Raw genomic sequence first — 22028 nt, forward strand, 5'->3', positions numbered from 1 at the left:
TGTCTTTAATTTTTAAAGATCTCTTATCAAGAGAATGTATCTTCCTCTTAGATAAAAAGGTGGAAAGAAGTAATGGACAGCCTCTAAGAAAAGAAATGCAAATTGCCATAGGTCTGTTTGTTGTTTTTAGTGTTGGCAGAAGTCCCCTTAAATGGGAAATCTCATTCAAGTAGAAAATGGACCATCCCTTCTAGAGAATGATATGGTTATTTGTGTTAAAGTCCTTAAAAAATTGATCAAGTAATTTTAGTTAAAGGAACAATGAGGTGCTTGTTGAGAACAAGTAAGGTTTTATGTTTTTTGTGTGTATCACAGCATTATTTATTATCATAAAAACTGGAAGTGTCTTAAATGTCCAACAATAGATAATTAAACAGTTTTTGATTAATATGTTAAAATTATAAATTTTGCTGTATTCATACATTGTATGATTATGTGCAATCATGTTCTTCAATATTTTAGAATCAAGAAAATTCTTCTTTAAAATGCTGAATGAAAGACGCAATAATATCATTAGGGTGATTAATTAATGATGTAAGTATTCATTACAATAAACTTCCAGAGACTACATTTTAGAAAAGTACTCTGATAAGTAAAATTAAGATTAACAAAACAAAAGGAACTTCCCTGGTCATCCAGTGGTTAAGAATCCACCTCAGAGTTCAAGGGGGACGTGTGTGAGATCCCTGGTTGGAGAACTAAGATACCACATACCACGGAGCAGCTAAGCCCACACACCACAGCTATCTAGTCCTTGCGCGCTGGAACCCATGCACCACAAGTAGAGAGTCCGTGCACCACAGTGAAAGATCTGCGTGGTGCAGCAAAGATCCCATGTGCCCCACCTGAGACCCAGGGCAACCAAAATAAATAAATATTTGTTTAAAAAAACAAAAATAACAAAGTAAAGAGTCTTACAGAAAATAAAGCCTTAGGGAAAAACATAAAGACAATGTGAATTAAATAACACATATTTAAAGAAACACGAGTAAAAATTGTAGATGATACCTACTTCTAAATAAACCAGTGTTCTGCATTTAAAACTTTTTCAGGTACCTTCTTTGGGAAACTGCTGCAGTCACAATCTGCTACAGGCGACTCTCCCACACATTTTAGATTAGATTAGCTCTGCTTTGGTATTTGTCATCTGCAAATTTTTTATGGTTTAAGTTTTGTAATTCCTAGCAATTTCTTTTTCTTTCCACATCAGATGGCTGTGCTTACGGATGTGTTTGGGGGGAGTGAGGGGTTATATTTAGGAAAGTAGAAAGCCACTTGCCCTCTCTGTGTACTGAAACAAATATTTCATTAACCAGTACTTTAAAACACGCAGTGCTGGTGTTTTAACCATTCTATTTTATTGTTTTTAGCTGGTTTTAGTCAAAACTGATTTCATAACCTCCTAAAGGTTTCAACTTGCAATATGAAAGCCAATTTTCCATAGAGCTACCCACTTAGTCTGTGGATGCAGGTGACTAGTAATTATTGAGCTCTCTTGTATAAAGGCCTTACATGGAGAAACACCTTTGTGAAAAATACTATGATTGTAAAAACTTGGGTTGATAAAACTGAGGCGTTAGGGGAATTTCTTTACAGTTTCTCCTCTGTTAAACTAGGATCTTTGAGAGGACAGGGACTATTTACTTACTATTGTCATCAGTGCCTAACATAGCACCTCACTCATAGTGGATGCTCAATAAATATTTAATGAGTGAATGAACGGTTTGATGATGTGCTATGCTTAGTCAATCAGTCGTTTCTGACTCCTTGCGACCGCATGGGCCGTAGCCCACCAGGGTCCTCTGTCAATGGGGATTCTCCAGGCAAGAATACTAGAGTGGATTGCCATGCCCTCAGGGGATCTTCCCAACCTAGGGATCGAACCCAGGTCTTCCACGTTGCAGATGGATTCTTTACCATCTGAGTCACCAGGAAAGCCCAAGAATACTAGAGTGAGTAGCCTATATCTTCTCTGGGGGTCTTCCCGACCCAGGAATTGAACTGCATCTCCTGCATTGTAGGCAGATTCTGTACCAGTTGAGCTACCAGGCAAGCCCCATTTATAATGAATTTAACAGCAACCCACTCCAGTACTCTTGCCTGGAAAATCCCATGGATGGAGGAGCCTGGTAGGCTGCAGTCCATTGGGTCGCTAAGAGTCGGACACCACTGAGTGACTTCACTTTCACTTTTTACTTTCCTGCATTGGAGAAGGAAATGGCAACCCACTCCAGTGTTCTTGCCTGGAGAATCCCAGGGACGGGGGAGCCTGGTGGGCTGCCATCTATGGGGTCGTGCAGAGTCGGACACGACTGAAGTGACTTAGCAGTAGCAGCAGCAGCAGCAAAGAGAAATAATGTTGTGAAGGGTAAAGATTACTATAATTATGTACTTTTTGATGGCTTTTACCCAATATTCTCATTGATTTATGCCTTAGGGACAGTCTGTTTTATTTTTTTCCTTAATTATCAGTTTCCAAAAGCTTTCAAAAAACTGGCTTTAGAACTTTCTTGGTGGTTCAAGTGGTTAAGAATCCACCTGCCAGTGCAGAGAACACAAGTCCGCTCCCTGGTTCAGGAAGATCCCACATTCTGTGGGGTAGCTAAGCCCATTCCACAGCTACTGAGTCCACGTGCACCTAGAGCCTGTGCTCTGCAACAAAAGAAACCACCGCCATAAGAAGCCCACACACGACAACTAGGTGTAGCCCCCACTCACCACAACCAGAGAAAGCCCTCGTGTAGCAACAAGACCTAGCACAGCCGAAAGTAAATAAATGGCAAAATTTACTTTAAAAAACACTGACTTTATATTTTTGTCTCTTTTTAGAGCAATTATTGACCTATAATTTTGTGTTTTCATTCATTTTATGTATGTTATATATATAATTTTATATAACTGTGTATTATCATTCTGTTATTTAAAGGAAGGAAATATCCACTGTGCGAGTTTGATATTTAATAAGGATTCTTAAAAGCAGTTGACCTATTTTTTGCATTCATGATTAAACTCACATGTTCATAGATTGGTTTTTCCCTAAAGAATCTTTAATGTAATAGCCTTCCATAGGTCCAATAATCATGTTCTTCAGTGGCTTTCAGAAACTGTAATAAATTTATTCACATCAGCCACTCAGACAAATCCATGATAAAAGAGAATCCGCTACTGTGGTGTACCAGAGGTATTGAAAGGTACCCCAAGTCAAAAGTTTCTGGCCCTCTCTTCTTTCTGTCATGAATGAGAATTTTAAATTGTATCTCTCAATTTAATACTACCTTTCAGTCTCTTCTTAAAATAGTATTTTATGAAATATGTAGTCTCCAGCATTTTAGTTCTTTGTCTCTTCATATATCCATTTCTGCAGTTTTTCTTTCGTAGTTTTGTTGGGAAAGTGTGAGAACCACCATTTAACACTGTCCTTACTGAGCCTCTCTACTGACAAAGGCATTAATGTATCACCGGCAACCAGATTCTTAATGAATTACATCCCAACTTAGTGAACTCTCTAAAATCCCCAGATTGTTTCACTTTGCAGTGATTTTGTTATAATAAATTCTCTAGAAAGCATTTCCAACCAGCAAGAATTAATGCTACAACAGGAATTTTCTTTTTCTGATCCAATCAAGGACACTAGAAATCATCCTACAGATATAACTTTTGTGTTACTCTTTCTCCGTCTTCCAAAGGAATGTATTTAGAGGGTAGGGGATGATTATTAGTTTATTTGGAGTTGGGAGAGAGTTTTGATGGAAATAATTTAGGAAAATGAGATGAAATTAAATTAAATCAAAATTTCTGCTTGTTAAAAGCTGTAAATAGATCTTCCATATCTTCTTTCTCCCTATTGCAGGAAGCAGTCACATACATTTGTTAAGGTAAACTTTATGTCATTAGAGAAAATAACTTTTCTTCAAAATTGCTTAATAATAGAGAATTCAGGATAATTAAAGCAGTACATCTGGAGAAGGAAATGGCAACCCACTCCAGTGTTCTTGCCTGGAGAGTCTCAGGGACGGAAGAGCCTGGTGGGCTGCCGTCTATGGGGTCACACAGAGTCGGCCACGACTGAAGCGACTTAGCAGCAGCAGCAGCAAAGCAGTACATCTCATCTTTATGAGCCATTTAATACAGGGTACTCATAGTTGTATTTCCTGCAGTGGTAATAGCATTTTTCAGCACTTTTACTATATTCTAGTCACTCTGCTAAACACTGTGACTTTATCCTCTCATTTAATGCTTCCAACAACACACAGGTAGGCCTAGAAAGAATAATTACCTACGATCACAATGAGTAAGTGTCAAAGCCAGGATTGAAATCCAAATCTTTCTGGCTTCAAACCATATTCTTACCATAATATTCAACTGCTTCTCAGGAAATACTGCATTCCTTATGCTGTGTTAAGAAGTAAGTATAATACCACCCCATAATTTAGTCTGTACTAGTAAGTAAACTTTCTAGATAGTTGCAATTTAATGTAAGCATTAAAGCATTCCTTTGTCACTAGAAATGTCTCCTTCTTGGTGAATTCATTATTGTCACCCTAATGATTTCTTCAGTGAGTTACCATAGGAAAACATAGGCTTTTTTCTTCTACTTAAAATAACTCCAATTTCCATGTCTTTTGTATGTCTTTTTAATAAATTTTTTATCCTTTCTTTCTATACAAAGGTATTTTCTGGTACTGTTCCAAGTAGCACTTCACATTTACATTTTGATTTGCTGCTTTGAATTTATGATTGTTCAGCAAACCAAAAATCTTAACTAAAACCATGGTCTGGGTAAATGAAACAGTCTGTGGTAGAAAACTGAAGGACTCATTACGAGTATGTAATTTTTACACACAGCTTTGCAAGTCTTTCTCAAATATCTGTGATCACTAGATAAATAATCTCCACCTAGGTGAGGAGTATAGCATTATTGCATTTTTTGAATTCTAACAAGCAAATGCCAATGTTACTCCTACAACTATTGCTAAGTTTTACATTTTTTTCAATTTATATAAAAAGGTGCTTCATAATTTTCAGTTCAAAACAAATTATTTTCCTTAGGAACGAATGTATTTTACCTCTTCGGTCATCTTCATTGAGCTTTCTCTTCATATCTAAATCATTAAAAATATTTTTTGCTTCATGTTTTCATCTTAACTGCCAACCTATTTAATTCTGCCTTTGCCATTTTTTTTTCCACTCCTAGGTTTTAACTAAAGAATTTTATAGTCTCCAAGCCTCTTCTGAAAAACGCATTACTGAACTTCAAGCACAGAACTCTGAACATAAGACAAGGCTAGACACTTACGAGAAACTGGAAAAAGAGCTTGACGAAATAATAATGCAAACTGCAGAAAGTAAGTCTCCCCCCACACACACCCCCAACACACACACAGCTGTTTCTTCTGACAGCACAAGGAGCCTGATACTGTTTCTAAAACTGCTTTGCTATATTTCTTTAAAATATTACTTGTGACTTTCTTTGAAAGAAGACTTTGTATTTTAAAATTCAGTTAACCTTAATTCTAGTAGTTTGAGAGCAAAAAATATATATTTGTCTAACTATGATAGATTTTATCTTTTCATTTATTTATTTGTTTTACTATTTCATTTCACTCATCCAGCAATAAAGTGATTACATATGCCAGGATCTGGGGTGTAGAGTTCATGCAATAATTCTTGCTTATAGGTATTCCTAGTCTATTCTGCTGGGAGGGACAAACATGTCAACAGATAATTAAAGTGCTGTTAGCAAAAGAGAGGCAGATCTTGGTAAGTACAGAAGAGATCGTGAGTTAATTCCTTGTTGGAGGTGAGGAATCCCAAAGAGGGGAGATAACATTTGAATGAGTCTTGAAGGACAGATAGAAATTCATTGCACACCCTGTGTTACAGACTTTGACCTTTAATTTCTACTTCTTTATTCCCCTCTTATTTGCCATCTTCCTGTGTTGTCCTTGACTCCAAGAGAATATTTCAAATTAACATTTCACCATTGCCTGAAATGTTTGCTACAGTACATTATTTCTATTCAAAAGTCAGAAACGATAGTGTCATTCTTATAAAAGTGGGTTTAATCTTCAGCTGAAGTTGAGATTGACTCTATCTGGGGTAACTTTTCTTATGAAGACTGTATTATGTTGGTAGCCCAATTTAAGAAAAACTTTTTTTCATTTCTGTCATTGCCTTTTTTTAATTTCCAAGGTCAGTGATAACTGCAGTAGTTTCCAAATTTATCCTGTTTCTTCATGGCATCTGAGTAACCTCTATAAAATATAGATTTGACTATACCATATACCTGCTTTAATGCCCCTATAAACATAAATCAGCCTAAGGTCAAATTCCTTAGCATGTCTTTTTATGATTAGACTCATTTATCTTTGTACTTTTTCATGCCTTGCTATTCTTATCATATCACTTTATTTTGAAAGTTCTATACTCTTTTTTATCTCTCTAACTTTGCAGATGTCCCTCTGTTTAAATAAATTAGTAATGAAAGAAAACTTCCTCAATCTGATAAGAGATACCTATAAAAAATATATAGCTAATATAACTAATGATGAAATATCAATTGCTTTCCCTTTAAGGGAGAGAACCAGGCAAGGATTTCTAGAAGGATTGCCTTCTAGAACCAGGCAAGAAGTTTTCATAACTTCTATCAAACATATTTGAGCTCCTAGCCAGTGTACTAATGGAGGATAGGAAAAAATTTATGAAGATCAGAAAAGAGAAAGACTATGTTTTCGGATTACAAAGCGATCACTGACACTGATAAGTAAATTTAACAGGCTATGATAATTACATGAAAATATACTAGAAGCAAACAATTGGAAATCAAAATTTAAAAAGCAGTTTCCTTTACAATAGTATCAAAAAACACAAAATATATAGGAATAAATTTAACAGTACAAAATACAAATCATTGCTAGGAAAAATTAAAGAAGACTCTCTAAAATATCCAAAGATAAAATCATGAATTCTATTAATTCAGTGTTGTTCCAATCACAGTTCCTTTTTTAACATTTTAGTATTCCATTTATGTGAAAATTCAAAGTCTACTTTTAATAATAGCATGACACACCTACCAGAATGCCTGAAATTAGCAAGACTGACTATTCTCAGTGTTTGTGAGGAAGACTTTCTTATAAAACCAAACAACCTATCCAGTTATCCAGCAATTTCATTCTTAGTTACTTTCCCAAAGACAAAGAGCATATGCACACTGGAACCACCCAAATAATGTGAGCGGGTCGGGGGAAGGAACACAATTGGAAGACGTACACAGACTGACTTCAAGACTTAATATAAAGCTATTGTGTCAAGCTACTATACTACTGGCGTAAAGACAGATACAGCAATAAAATGAAATAGAGAACTAAGAAATAGACCCACACTTGTCTGATTATTAATAAAGACAGCAAACCATTCAACTGGAGAAAGGAAAGTTCCATACATGGTGCTAAAAAAATTGGACATATTTTTGAAAGTGAACCTCAACCTTATTTCATACCATACACTAATACTAACTTAAGATGAAACTTGCAAGTAATAAGTAAAACTATAAATCTTTAGTGGAAAACATGATTGTTTTTGCAACTTGATGCAGCTCAAAATTTCCTAGATAGGTTCTTGAAAGGAACTATAATAAAATAAAGCTTTACTAAGTTGATTTCATCAATATTAAAAACCTCTGCTCTTTTAGAAGACATTTTTTTAAAATGAACTAACTTGCAAAGTAGGAGAAATAATCATAGTCTTATATCTGACAAAGCAATGGTATCCATATTAAGAAAATGACTCGGAGAAAATATTCACAAAAGTCTTGACATAAGATTATCCAGATGGGCCTATCTCAAGGGTCCTTGTAAGAAGGTTATGTGATGATGAAAACAGAAGTTAGAGAAAGGATTTGAAGATCCACAGAAAATGTTAAGAAAGTCATAAGAAGAAATATATTTACAGTACTTCACTGTATATATTAATACTGTAGGTTTACATCGTCTTCCCATACGGTGCTAGCAGTAAAGAACCTACCTGCCAATGCAGTGAGACATAAGAGACACGGGTTCGATCCCTGTGTTAGGAAGATCCCCTAGAGAAGGGAATGGTAACCTACTCCAGTATTCTTGCCTGAAGAATTCCATGAACAGAGGAGCCTGGCAGGCTACAGTTGTAGGGGTTGCAAAGAGTTGGACACAACTGAAGCGACTTAGCATGCATGCGCCTACATCAATATTGTTTTAAATGATACAAACCACTGTAGATGTTAAATGTATTGCTAATACTAGATATCCGGGGCTTCCCTGGTGGCTCAGAGGTTAAAGCGTCTGCCTGGAATGAGGGAGACCCAGGTTCGATCCCTGGGTTGGGAAGATCCCCTGGAGAAGGAAATGGCAACCCACTCCAGTACTCTTGCCTGGAGAATCCAATGGAGGGAGGAGCCTGGTAGGCTACAGTCCATGGGGTCGCAAAGAGTCAGACACAACTGAGCGACTTCACTTCACTTCACTTCAATACTAGATATCCAAAATGAAAAGATAGATGGACCTAGAGGTTATCATACTAAGTGAAGTAAGTCAGAAAGAGAAAGACAAATATAATAATATCATTTATATGTAGACTCTAAAGTATGGCACAAATGAACGTAGTTACAAAACAGAAATAAACTCACAGACATAGCAAACAAACCTGAGGTTACCAAAGGGGAAGAAGGCGGTAGGAGAAAACCAATTAGAGGAGTTTGGGATTAGGAAATACAAACTAGTATATGAAAAGTAGATAAACTAAATAGATAAACCTACTTTCTAGCACAGGCAACTGTATTTATACCAATAAACCATAATGGAAAAGAATATAAAAAGGAATATATATATTCACTTTGCTATACATCACAAACACAACATTGTAAATCAACTATATGTCAGTAAAAAATTCATATTATTAAAAAAATGAAAAGATAATGTGAAGGAAAAAATTCACATTTATTTACAGGTATAAAAATTCATGCATGGATAAAAAAGAAGCAGCAATATCGCTTTATCACAGCCCAGTGTAACTGATATGACTGTTTCAGGGTAGCCTAGCCTATACACTAAGGAATGAATCACTATAAAATTTTTGTGACATACAGTATTACAGTCATATTTACATTACAGTATTGGAAACATTGTTAAACCTTTTAAAAAGCTACTTACCTGTGATGATACACTAATATGCAGTTTCTTCAGTTATAAGAGAGAGACATACAGTACAGTAATATAATTGTTTGACAGCAAGGTTATAAAACAATAAGAAAACTCATACATTATTAATTTTGTTAAATATTACCTATGCCTATATAAGGATAGACTAGCATCTACATATACTTTATGTATTCATGACTTACCTTATTCTTAGCTTTTTTTGATATTTTAAGGCTACATGGTTCACCTGCAAGTTTTTTCAAATTGTTTCAAATCGCAAAAAAATTTTTCCAGTGTATTTATTGAAAAATATTCATGTATGAGTGTGACCCAAGCAGTTCAAACCCTTGTTGTTCAAGGGTCAACTGTATATATTTCTCAAAATGCAATGAATGGTAGGTAGACTTAAGATTTGTACCTTTCACCATATGTAAATTTTATTTTTAAAAAAGAACTGTAAATATTATTGAACTGTAGTTGATAATTTACTCATTGAACTGTTTGGAGTGAAGGCTCAGTACTGCAGCTTCTTTTGAAATGCATCAACAAATAAGATTCACGAGTGCACAGCACTGGTAGCTCAGATGGTTAAGAATCGGCCTGCAGTGCAGGAAACCTAGGTTTGATCCCTGGGTTGGGAAGATCCTCTGGAGAAGGGAATGGCAACCCACTCCAGTATCCTTGCCTGGAGAATCTCATGGACAGAGGAGCCTGGCAAGCTACAGTCCATGGGGTCACCAAGAGTCGAACACGACTGAGCGACTAACACAACAACAACAACATGGATGAATACAGTGATGGACAGATGTGTGAGAAGTAAATATAGTACGATGTATAATTTGGATGCCAGATGCTGGATATATGTGTATATTTCTTTCAGGTTTTTCATATATGTAAAATATTTTCTTAATAAAATTTTTTAGAAAAGATTTGGAAATTAATCTTTTTGCTGTGACATTGTATAAACCATATCTTTGTTAAACTAGATTTATTTGTACTTGGAAGACCGGTAAACTAGGTTCTTTTCTATCCATTTACACTGGAAATTAGAATATTCCTATCCTTGTTTAAGGATTTACTTACTGAAAAATGAAATTTGTGAGATGTAAGGGCAAAACATTCTTTTTTAGTACCATAGTGTGTACAGTACTCAAAGGATTGTCATCTAATTCGTCTCATTTCAGCAGACACAAAGATGCTTAGGCTTTATTTATTAAGGTGTAACCATGACAAGAAAAAGTCTCAACAACCCAGATAACCACGATGATGGTGTGGTCACAGATTTCAAGCGAGACATCCTGGAGTGTGAAGTCAAGTGGGCTTTAGAAAACCTCACTACAAACAGCTAATGGAAGTTATGGAATTCCGTCTGAGCTATTTCAGATCCTAAAAGATAATGCTTTTAAAGTGCTGCACTCAATATGCCAGGAAATTTGGAAAACTCGGCAGTGGCCACAGGACTGGGAAAGATCAGTTTTCATTCCAATCCCAAAGAAAGGCAATGCCAAAAAATGTTCAGACTACTGTGCAGTTGTGCTCATTTCACAGGCTAGCAAGGTAATGCTCAAAATCCTTCAAGCTAGGCTTCAGTAGTACATGAACCAAGAACATCCAGATGTACAGGCTAGATTTAGAAAAGGGAGAGGAACCTAGATCAAATTGCCAGCACTCTGGATCTTAGAAAAACATTTACTTCCGCTTCATTGACCACGCTAAAGCCTTTGACTGTGGATCACAACTAAATGGAAAATTCCCAAAGAGATGGGTATCACCACCTGAGAAACCTGTACGCAGGTCAAGAAGCAACACTTAGGACCAGACATGGAACAGTGGACTGGTTCATAATTGAGAAAGAAGTATTTGTCAAATGGAGTATTTGTCAAATTGAGTATTTGTCAATTTGCCAATTGAGAAAGGAGTACATCTTTGTCAAAGCTGTAAGCCTGCTTATTTAACTTATATGTAGAATGTACATCATGCAAAATGCTGGGCTGGGTGAAGCACTAGATGGAATCAAGATTGCTGGGAGAAATATCAACAACCTCAGATATGCAGATACCACCTTCATGTGAAGCGGAACTAAAGAGCCTCCTTAATCAAGGTACAAGAGGAGTGAAAAAGCTGGCTTAAAACTCAACATTCAAAAAAGTAGGATCATGGCGTACATTCCCATCCCTTCATGGCAAATAGATGGGGGAAAAAATGGAAACAGTGACAGTTTATTTTCTGTGGATCCAAAATCACTGCAGACGGTGACTGTAGCTCTGAAACTAAAAGACGCGTGATCCTTGGAAGAAAAGCTCTGACAAACCTAGTTGTTGTTGTTGTTCAGTTGCCCAGTGCAGCCAGCTCTTTGTGACCCCATGGACTGCAGCATGCCAGGTTTCGCTGTCCCTCGCGTCTCCCAAGGTTTGCCCAAGTTTCTGTCCATTGAATTGGTGATGCCATCCAGCCATCTCATCCTCTGTCACCGTCTTCTCCTTCTGCCTCAGTCTTTCCCAGCATCAGGGTCTTTTCCAATGATTTAGCTGTTCACATCAGGTGGCCACAGATTGGAGCTTCAGACAGTGTATTAAAAAACAGAAACATCACTTTGCTGACCAAAGTCCATACATATGTATGGTTTTTCCAGTAGTCATGTTTGGATGTTAGAATTGGGCCATAAAGAAGGCTGAGCACTGAAAAATTGAAGCTTTCAAATTGTGGTGCTAGAGAAGACTCTTGAGAGTCACTTGGACAGCAAAGAGATCAGCCCAGTCGATCCTAAAGGAAATCAGCCCTGAATATTCATTGGAAGGACTGATGTTGAAGCTGAAACTCCAATACTTTGGACACCTGATGCGAAGAGCTGACTCACTGGAAAAGACTGATGCTGGGAAAGATTGAGGGAAGGAGGAGAAGGGGACAACAGAAGATGAAATGGTTGGATGGTGTCATCGACTATGCATGTGAGTTTGAGCAAACTCCAGGAGATGATAAAGGACCAAGAAGCCAGGTGTGCTTCAGTCCATGGGGTCGGAGTCAGATATGACTGAACAATAACAAACCATGGCAAATTGCAGTATCCTGTTTACGCTTGAATTGCTTTTTGTAATTAAGTGAAATATTACGTTGGAGAAGGAAATAGCAACCCACTCCAGTAACTTGCCTGGAGAATACCATGGACAGAGGAGCCTGGCAGGCCATGGTCCATAGGGTCACAGAGAGTCAGACACAACTGAAGCAACTAAGCCCGCACATAATATTAAGTATTTGAGGAGTTTTGTTTTCAAAGATCTCATCAAGTTGTTAAAAGTACAGGTATTGTCCAGAAAGTAAATAAATTTTTTGTAAATATCAGATTTCTGTCAATTGAGGGACCTCTTCTCCATCCTCCTTCTATTTGTAACCTCTTGCTCAGCATTTGTCACATTTTTCAAAACTCTTCTCTTGCTTCTTAAATCATCACTTTTGATTGTTTCTTCTCCATCATTTTTATTATCTCTTCTTCTATCTAACTGTTTCTAGTTCCTGGGGATTTTTTCCCCTCATCCTCTTTAACTCTTACTTACCTATTTTCTGGATAATCTTATCCCTTTCCACAATTTCAGTTAGTGTCTGTAGGCTAGTCATTCCACAGGTCTGTATGGAATTCTATTTTTCATTCCTTCCCTAAATCCAGTTAATAATAGTACCTATAACTTGTGAGGAGTTGTTTTCTCATTACTGGAATTTTTTTCCTATATAAAATCAGAGTTAACAACAAAAATCTATTGGTCATGTCATTACCTGTTTTAATCACTCTTAACTTTTTGTTATCTTGTTATCTATAGAATAAAATCCAGACTCTTTAGCCTAGCAAACAAGACTACTACCATTGTTCTTCAGACTAACTGTAGTCACTTTCCTTACAATTATTAATACTAAAACTTCTCAAGTCTGTGCCTTTACGCGTTATGGTTCCTTCCTGCAACTTCTCTGTAAATGTCATTCTCCCCATACCTTCTTTATGCCTCTAGCATGGGAAAATTGGTAGTACTCAGATATTAGTTGTGCTTCTAAGACACATTCATATGTCTTCAGTACCATTTACCGTGTTGTATAGCATGTTGCTTCTTTATTAAATCATCACTAGAATAATTATACCGTAAGTTACTAATCAGGTAAGTATTAAACTGGAATTTAAGTTGTCCATCAGTATGTGATGAGTTTTTGAGATGTTAGCTAAATTTACTCCTCTCTCTTCTGAACTTAGAACTGTCTAAGACAGACAAGAGTCAGATGGGTATCTAATGCCAGCTGTAGCTCTGATAGAGATGAAGGGAAGTCAACTTGGATCTGAGCAGCGATAGCTGATAATACAACTGGTCATGGCACCAAGCATCTCTCGCTTCCACATGTCCCTCATAATTAACAATCCGACCTCTGAAAACTGGTCTTGGTTCAGTGTGAAAAACAGAGTCAAAATTGAAGGAAAACGCTTACAAATAGCGTTTGTAAATAAATATTTACTGTACCACAGCAGGATCAAACAACAAAAAAGGGCATATTACAGTGATAGGCCTGCAAGTAACTTCCTTACTAATGTAAAATTTGTGGCTTTGTTTTAAACTTGAAACACTTCTGAAAGTAGGTTTCTCTTTTTTACATTAAAATAATGGTTATCAATGAATAATGTTATAAAAATTGTTATATGTCATTGACTGCTTTAAATTGAGCTATAAACCTTTAGTTTTTATGGCCTTTGATTAAATGTTTTTTCATCTCAGCTTCCAGTAAAATTGTCATTGCATTTAAACTTTTTACTCATAAAATGTTAACCTATTGGTTAAAATTTCTTTTGGGGAGTGTGTGACAATAACAAAATTCAGAAGTAAATGTTGCTAAATTTTTTGTAATTAAAAAAAAAGTCATCAATAGGTTCTTAAACTGTACATTTTCTTTACAGAGTACAGAGTAGAATTAAGTAATTCTACTTAAATGCATAATTTCATTATTGCAAGTTAGGATAACTTGATAACAAGTTAGATAACTTTTTTAATGAACATCTTTTCTAATTAAAAATAGTCATTTCTTTTATCAAGAAGAGAAATGATGAGATTGAGGTTATCTTTACTTTTTCATAATTATGTAACAAACATTTCATGCAAAAAGCCTTTGAATATCAGAATAAACAGTCTGTATTATTATGTTTTATAACAAGACAACGTAATATGTCATATGATGCAGACCCTTACACTTTGAAGCAATAGATGGGACAACTCCAAGCAAGCATACACTTTATGAAATACACTGCTACTTACAAATGGCCTGTTTGAGATTATGTATATAAGTGTTCTTATGTTCACTAATTCATTATTATGACCTCTTTTATTTTCACTTCTGCCATGCTTTTTAAGAAGAAAGAATTTCACAGTGTACACTTATTATTTTCCAGTTGACGATGAAGTTGAAGCCGAAAGGGTTCTTTTTTCCTATGGCTATGGTGCTAATGTTCCCACAACAGCCAAAAGACGACTAAAGCAAAGGTACGATCAATATATATTTGTTTACTTATCTAGTCAAGCTAAATGTAATTACATTCTGCTTTTTGATAATGTACTAAGTGGAGTGACAAAATAAAGTTACTGTATTTCTTCTTACGCATAAATATTACATTGCTCATGAAACATAACATAGTAAGTAATAATCATGCCTTTCGTGTATTTTTAAGTAGACTGTAAGTGTACATTAGAATTTCCTCGAATTGGATTCAATGATAATGGCAACATTTAAATTTTTTCAGGTTAAAATTAATGAATTGTGTCTCCTTTCTTCCCTTGTTTCATATTCGCCCACGTACATTCCTTGACTTATACTTGAAAGAGAGAGAAAAAAGATTGAGAGAGAGATAAAGAGCTAGCATATATGCACTAGTCACTCAGTTGAGTCTGACTCTCTGTAACCCCATTGACTATAGCCCACCAGGATTCTCTTTCCATGGGATTTTCCAGGCAGGAATACTGAAATGAGTTGCCATTTCCTCCTCCAGGGGATCTTCCCGACCCAGGGATCAAAACCGTGGCTCCTATGATTCCTACATTGTAGGAAGATTCTTTTACTGCTGAGCCATCAGGAAAGCCCAGCAGATATATTGTGACTGAAAATATAAAAGACTTTATGAAGACCAAGAAAATTTTTGGAAGATCCACTAGTTATTTTGTGAAATACTATTTGTTTAAAGTATACCAAGAGAAAATTGTACCTGTATTAATTGGTTTTCTAGTTGACCTAACTCCTTTCTCCCACCTAAATTCATCCTGCTTTGCAAAAAAGAGTCCCATTTGCTACCATAACAAATCTAAATGTTTCCATCAGACTTCTGAGCCCTTCCATGTAGCTCTGCTTCTCCAGCCTTATTTGTCTCTCTACCCAAAATGATGGTAGTATATCTCCCTGCCTATAAACATCTATTTTCCATGTAACCACACAACAAGCATTTGTCTTTATCTTGTTAGCTCTCATTTCCATATTGCTTCCCCAGCCAGATGGAAAGATCCTCAAGGTCAGCAAGTAAATCTTATTCTTGTTTATTCTCCATTGTCTCTACCCAGCATGGTGTGAGATAGCTAGCAGAATTGTCTCTTCATCTAAGTATTTGAGGATTCAAAGCTGCTTGTTTATCTGTTATTTTTATATGAATTGGTTTAAACATTTAGAGACATTACATACTAAGTAAGAAAAGCAATTAATCTTAACTCTAACACTTTTATAGAAGCTTTGGCTCAGAAGATAACATGTCTTTATGGCTATCAAAAGTGATGTAAGATATAGGTCATTTTATGAGAGGTAACAGAAAGATACTTAGAACTTGTGTTTCCTACTAGTTACACTAAATAGATCAAGGATAGTTGACTACTAGATAACAAATTGTAGCTGGAATGGTTAATTCTGTTTAGTGAAGATGCAAATATTTCTAAATCATGTATTATTTGAAAAATTGGGTGTAATCCCATTCCATTCACATTCTTCCCCGAGTCCCTCCAAGTTCACTAAGGATGACCTAGGATAATTTGTCGTTTTCAGGGTATCTCTGTATTTGAGGATTATATTGCCAAGGGAAAAATAGAAAGGTAATTTTATGGGCAAGCAACTTTTTTTTTTATCAGTGGCAAATGATTGGTAAAATGCTAAAAATTGAAATTTGAAGGAAAAAGTCCATAATCTTCTCTATTTTAGCATCCAATTCCTTCAAATGCATCTTGTTCACAAGAAAAAAGAAATTTTCTCTTGTAAGGTTTCTTTCGGTAACCCCAAATGATGCTCAGTTATTCTAAAATTGAAAGCAATTATTACTATTGCCTTAATTTTTTTTTGGAATTTCCAAAACAGATGTTGATTTCTTAATATTTAGACTGAAAATATAAGGAACCACAACTGATTCATGTTCTGCATAATCTTAACTGTCTGTCCAAATATTTCTAAAGATTTTATCACTGAGCTATCTATGTGCCTTGAACAAGTGCCTAATGGGCATGCTATTAATACCTCCTACCAGCTGGTGCCAGGCATTCTTCTCATGATGAACCAGAGGGTTATTTTGAGGAAGTGCTTCTCAGGTCATCTAAATGGAGTGAAGGGAAAGTAAGTCTGGATAGCCAAAGAGGACATTTATGCATTCCTTTTCCCATTCATTCAACAACTTTTATTGAGTACCTACTGTACGCACAAAGTTGACCCGTGGCAAAGAAAATCCCTTTTGAGGATCTGATGCATTTCTGAAGTTTGCAAAGTCCTTATTTGATTTCTTAATGGATATTTGTAAAGAAGTTAATGGCTTTGTGCTTTAGGTTTAATTTATTTAAGATTATTGTATGGCAGAAACCAATACAACTTTGCAAAGCAATTATCCTCTAATCAAAAAAAAAAGATGAAAGCAATATAATCTTCTAGAAAATTTATATGTAATTCATCACATTTGAAATTAAAACAATGGAAGCTTAAGGTGACTTATAAAATAACAGAATGGCCCATGAAATATTTCCATAACAAAGTTTCCATTATACATCAGCCCATAACAAAGTGTATTGAAATTTCAAAGGAGCTTGTTTCACATCTGCTATACAATATACCCCATTCATACAGTGTTTGATTTGAAATCTCATATATTCAACAACCCATTCCCTGGTGGCTCAGTGGTAAAGAATCCGTCTAACAAAGCAGGAGGCGTAAGTTCGATCCCTGGATAGGGAAGATCCTCTGGAGAAGGAAGTGGCAACCCTCTCCAGTGTTCTTGCCTGGGAAATCCCATGAAAAGAGGAGCCTGGCAAGCCACATTCCAAGGGGTTGCAAAAGAGTCCGACACAACTTAGGGACTTAACAACAACAAATACTCAAGAACCAATTCAGGTATTTCAGGGTAGCACTTAATTGAGGGGGTTTCTGATTATAAAAATAATACATGTTTATTTTAGAAAATTGGTGAAATTACCAGTAATCCTGCTATCCAAAGATAACCATTCAAAAATGTATACAGATAGATATATTTTTCTACATATTTATGGTGTTATTGTATGTAACTTAGAAGTTTAACTTTTTGTCTTCTAATTTTACCCTGAACATAAATAGATAAATTTCAATGGTTATTCAAAACTTTAGTTTGTAGGCCTTCTGTTTTTGAGTGCCGTATTGCTGTTAGTAAATTGACGGTCACTGAAAATTTTCACTAGTTGCCTATTGCCACTTAAGGCAGATTATGAAATTAAAATGAGAAAATGGATGCGAAGTTCATCACAGTGAATGTTGGCATTGAGTAGGTGTTCAAGTGAAGTTTGTTATGTTAGTCAATGTTCCTTAAAATAAATTGATCAAAGCATTGATTTTAGAGATGAGGCCAGTGTTCCAAAAATGCCAGTGAGGCATAATTTGAATTTTCATTTAAAACAATTTTGTTTTATTGTAATGAGACCCTCTTGAAGTAATTAGTAGAAACAACCCCTGGACATGAAACTAGTTTTGAGATTCACTTTCTTTGATATAAGTCAGTTTCTTAAGACATAGATCCATAATGCCAGTTTCCCATAAAAATTAGTTTGAAAAATAAATTCCAGAAATGTATCCTAAACGCATTACAATTATTAAATAAGGTTGCTCCCAGTTTGAACTTTCAAGAGAGATATGAGCAATAACTAAATATTGTATTAAGCTTTCTGGGCCAAAGTCATGGAAAGTTAAAAAGGCTTAGACAATTAAAGCAGATTAAAATAAAATAAGCTCTTCTTGACTAAACTTGAAAATCTGAAGTAATGTTTTTGTTTCGGTCATGATTGTTTTGAAAATAGCAAACAAGATTTTCTGGTTGCATGTTTTGGTTATGCTCTTTAGCTTATAACACTAAATGGGCAACACCCAGGCACTAACTGGTCCTAGTGTGTGCATCTCTGTTTGTTTTGGCAGGCCTGAATGTGGAGACTTTTCTGAGGGTTTTTAAACCTTTCAAATTGCAAGATTTACTGCGTACTACTGACCTTTGTTTTAGTTTCTGTCTAGTTTTATAAAGAGCTTTAAGTTGAAACTTTCACAGTAGACTAATCTTTATAATAAAGAAAAAAATAACACAGAGGGAGCTTTGCTTTTTCTCTAGCAGACTTTTGAGCATAAAGTAATTTTGTTTTTCCTCTCCTTTATTCTCACATATGTGAGTTCTCATTTTTGTCCTTAGAGAAAAGTTGTGCTTATTTCATTTGGGTTGGTTTTAGGAATAGTCCTTTAAAAAGCTACTGCTAATCAACTTGAAAGTTTAACCCTACAGAGAAACTAGAAAAAGACATACAACTATAGGTAATCAGAATACACCACTATTTATTTAGTCCCTGTAACTGCCAAGAAAGTGGGCAGTGCAGGGAGCAACCTGATGCTTTCTGAAGCTGAAATCATTCTGGCCTGTGTGCCCTTTTTTTGAACCATTTCTTCATGCCATGCTAATAGAGACAGAACTCTGACCTTCTAAAACTGAAAAAGATCAAAAAGCCAAATGTTATTTCAGACTATGTAACTAATTAGCAGGTACCTAAGTATATACAGTTAGTTATTTAAATTTTGGTAATACTAAGTGAAGTATCCAGTATTGAAGGACTCAAGACAGAGTGTCAGTCCCCCATTGTGCTTTGATAACTCAGATGTGAGCAAAGGTCAACCATGTTCACTTTGGCTGGGCTATGCTTCTATGAAATTGTGTGTGATAATCAGAAGTACTGACTTCCATTGACAAATCCAAAATGGTAACTTTTACTTAGAGTCATGAGGTGCTGAAGAAAGCTAAGAGATAACCCATGGGAATTAATTTACCATATAACAGGTAAAAATTTAGTTTAAAATTTAAATACAAAACTGTACTCTGGTGATATTAGTTTCTAGTTCATGTCAAATTTGATCTTGGTGCAGGTAAAAAAAATCACATGGCAATTATGTAATTACAAAGAAGAATTGAATGCTGTACCTACTGTAGTATCAACAAAGAACCTGTAAAAGCAGTGCTTTCTTGAGGAGTTCAGTACTAAATAAATAAATAGCCTACCAACCAGACTTTAGCAGGAGTCATTTTTCCTGACTGTATCCCTGGTTACTCATTATAAAGAACTCACTATAAAGACTTGTTTTCGTTGTATGTGCATTGTAGTTAAGGAGACATAAACTCAGCATAGTTGAGCAATTGTTCATTTGTCTTGCCTTGAATTTCATTTAAGCTAAAATCACATCCTTTCTTCTGACTTCTAATATCCCAGATTCCTGAAAGAATACACCCGTAACATCAAACTACTCAGCACAGCAATGTGCGACATTTAAATATTTAGGAGGTTGAAATATAGAAGCAATCACAGGTGAATTCGGCCAAAAGTTTAGGGAAGAACTAACACTTATCCTCAGAGTCTTCCAGAAAATTTCAGAGAAAGGAGAACTCCCAAACTCATTTTGCGAGGCCACCATCACCCAGATAGCAAAATCAGACAAAGATGCCACAAAAAAAGACAGTTAAGGCCAATATCACTGGTGAACATAGATGCAAAAGTCTACAACAAAGCTCTAGCAAACAGAATCTAACAACACATTAAAAAGATCATATATCATGATCAAGTGGACCTTATCCAGGGATGCAGGGACTCTTTAATATATACAAATTAATCAGTGTGATGCACCATATTAACAAATTAAAAGAGAAAACCATATGATCATCTCAATTGATGCAGAGAAAGCTTTCAACAAAATTCAACACCCATTTATAATTTAAAAAAATTATAATTAAAAAAAAAAAAAACCTTCTATGCCTGCAGAAAGTAGGCATAGAAGGAACATAACTCAACATAATATAGGTAAGACACCGACTCTTTGCAACAGCATGGACTACAGGGCGCCAGGCTTCCCTGTCCATCATCAACTCTCGGAGCCTGCTCAAACTCATGTCCATCAAGTCAGTGATGCCGTCCAACCATCTCATTCTCTGTCATCCCCTTCTCCCCCTACCTTCATCAGGGTCTTCTCCAATGAGTTAGCTCTTCACATCAGGTGGCCAAAGCAATGGAGCTTCAGCATCAGTCCTTCCAATGAATATTCAGGACTGATTTCCTTTATCGTTGACTAGTCTGATCTCCTTGCTGTCCAAGGGAGTCTCAGGAGTCTACTCCAACACCAGAATTCAAAAGCATCAATTCTTTGGCACTCAGCTTTCTTTATGGTCCAACTCTCACATCCATACATGACTACTGGAAAACCCATAGCTTTGGATAGACGGACCTTTGTCAGCAAAGTAATGTCTCTGCTTTTTAATATGTTGTCTAGGTTGCTCATAGCTTTTCATCCAAGGAGCAAGCATCTTTTAATTTCATGACTGGAGTCACCATCTGCAGTGATTTTGGAGCCCAAGAAAATGAAGTCTCTCACTGTTTCCATTGTTTCCCCATCTATTGGCCATGAAATGATGGGACCAAATGCTATGATCTTAATTTTTTGAATGTTGAGTTTTAAGCCAGCTTTTTCACTCTCTTCTTTCACTTCATCAAGAGGCTCTTTAGTTCCTCTTCACTTTCTGCCATAAGAGTGGTGTCGTCTGCATATCTGAAGTTATTGATATTTCTCCCTGCAATCTTGATTCCAGCTTGTACTTCTTCCAGCCTGACATTTCGCATGATGTAATCTGCATATAAGTTAAATAAGCAGGGTGACAATATACAGCCTTGATGTACTCCTTTCCCAATTTGAAGTCAGTCTATTGTTCTATGTCTGGCTCTAACTGTTGCTTCTTGACTTGCATACAGGTTTCTCAGGAGGAAGGTAAGGTGGTCTAGTATTCCCATCTTTTTAAGAATTTTCCACAATTTGTTGTGATCCATACAGTCAAAGGCTTTAGCATAGTCAATGAAGCAGAAGTAGAGGTTTTTCTGGAATTCTCTTGTTTTTTCTGTGATCCAGTGGATGTTGGCAATATGATCTCTGGTTCCTCTGCCTTTTCTGGGGCTTCCCTGGTGGCTCAGAGGGTAAAGCATCTGCCTGCAATGTGGGAGACCTGGGTTCGATCCCTGGGTCAGGAAGATCCCCTGGAGAAGGAAATGGCAACCCACTCCGGTATTCTTGCCTGGAAAATCCCATGGATGGAGAAGCCTGGTGGGCTACAGTCCATGGGCTCACAAAGAGTCGGACACAACTGAGCTACTTCACTTTCTTTCGTTCCTTCTTTCTTTCTTTCCTCTGCCTTTTCTAAATCCAGCTTGAACATCTGGACGTTCTTGGTTCACATACTATTGAAGCCTAGCTTGGAGAATTTTGAGCGTTACTTTGCTTGCGTGTGAGATGAGTGCAATTGTGCAGTAGTTTGAACATTCTTTGGCATTGCCTTTCTTTGGGATT

General features: G+C 36.2%; 1 protein-coding gene across 3 annotated transcripts in view; it reads left to right on the forward strand.

Moving 5' to 3' along the window:
* The window catches only part of PIBF1 (progesterone immunomodulatory binding factor 1), a 230594-nt gene that overhangs the window by 129645 nt on the left and 78921 nt on the right, over positions 1-22028 (forward strand). For all 3 annotated transcript variants that reach the window (XM_070800340.1, XM_070800339.1, XM_070800338.1), the window contains exons 12-13: positions 5195-5345; positions 14587-14677. In XM_070800340.1, the coding sequence (XP_070656441.1) occupies positions 5195-5345; positions 14587-14677 (242 nt within the window). The remainder of the gene's footprint in view (positions 1-5194; positions 5346-14586; positions 14678-22028) is intronic.

Source organism: Bos indicus, chromosome 12, assembly GCF_029378745.1.
Source record: "Bos indicus isolate NIAB-ARS_2022 breed Sahiwal x Tharparkar chromosome 12, NIAB-ARS_B.indTharparkar_mat_pri_1.0, whole genome shotgun sequence".
In the NCBI taxonomy this organism is placed as follows: Eukaryota; Metazoa; Chordata; class Mammalia; order Artiodactyla; family Bovidae; genus Bos; species Bos indicus.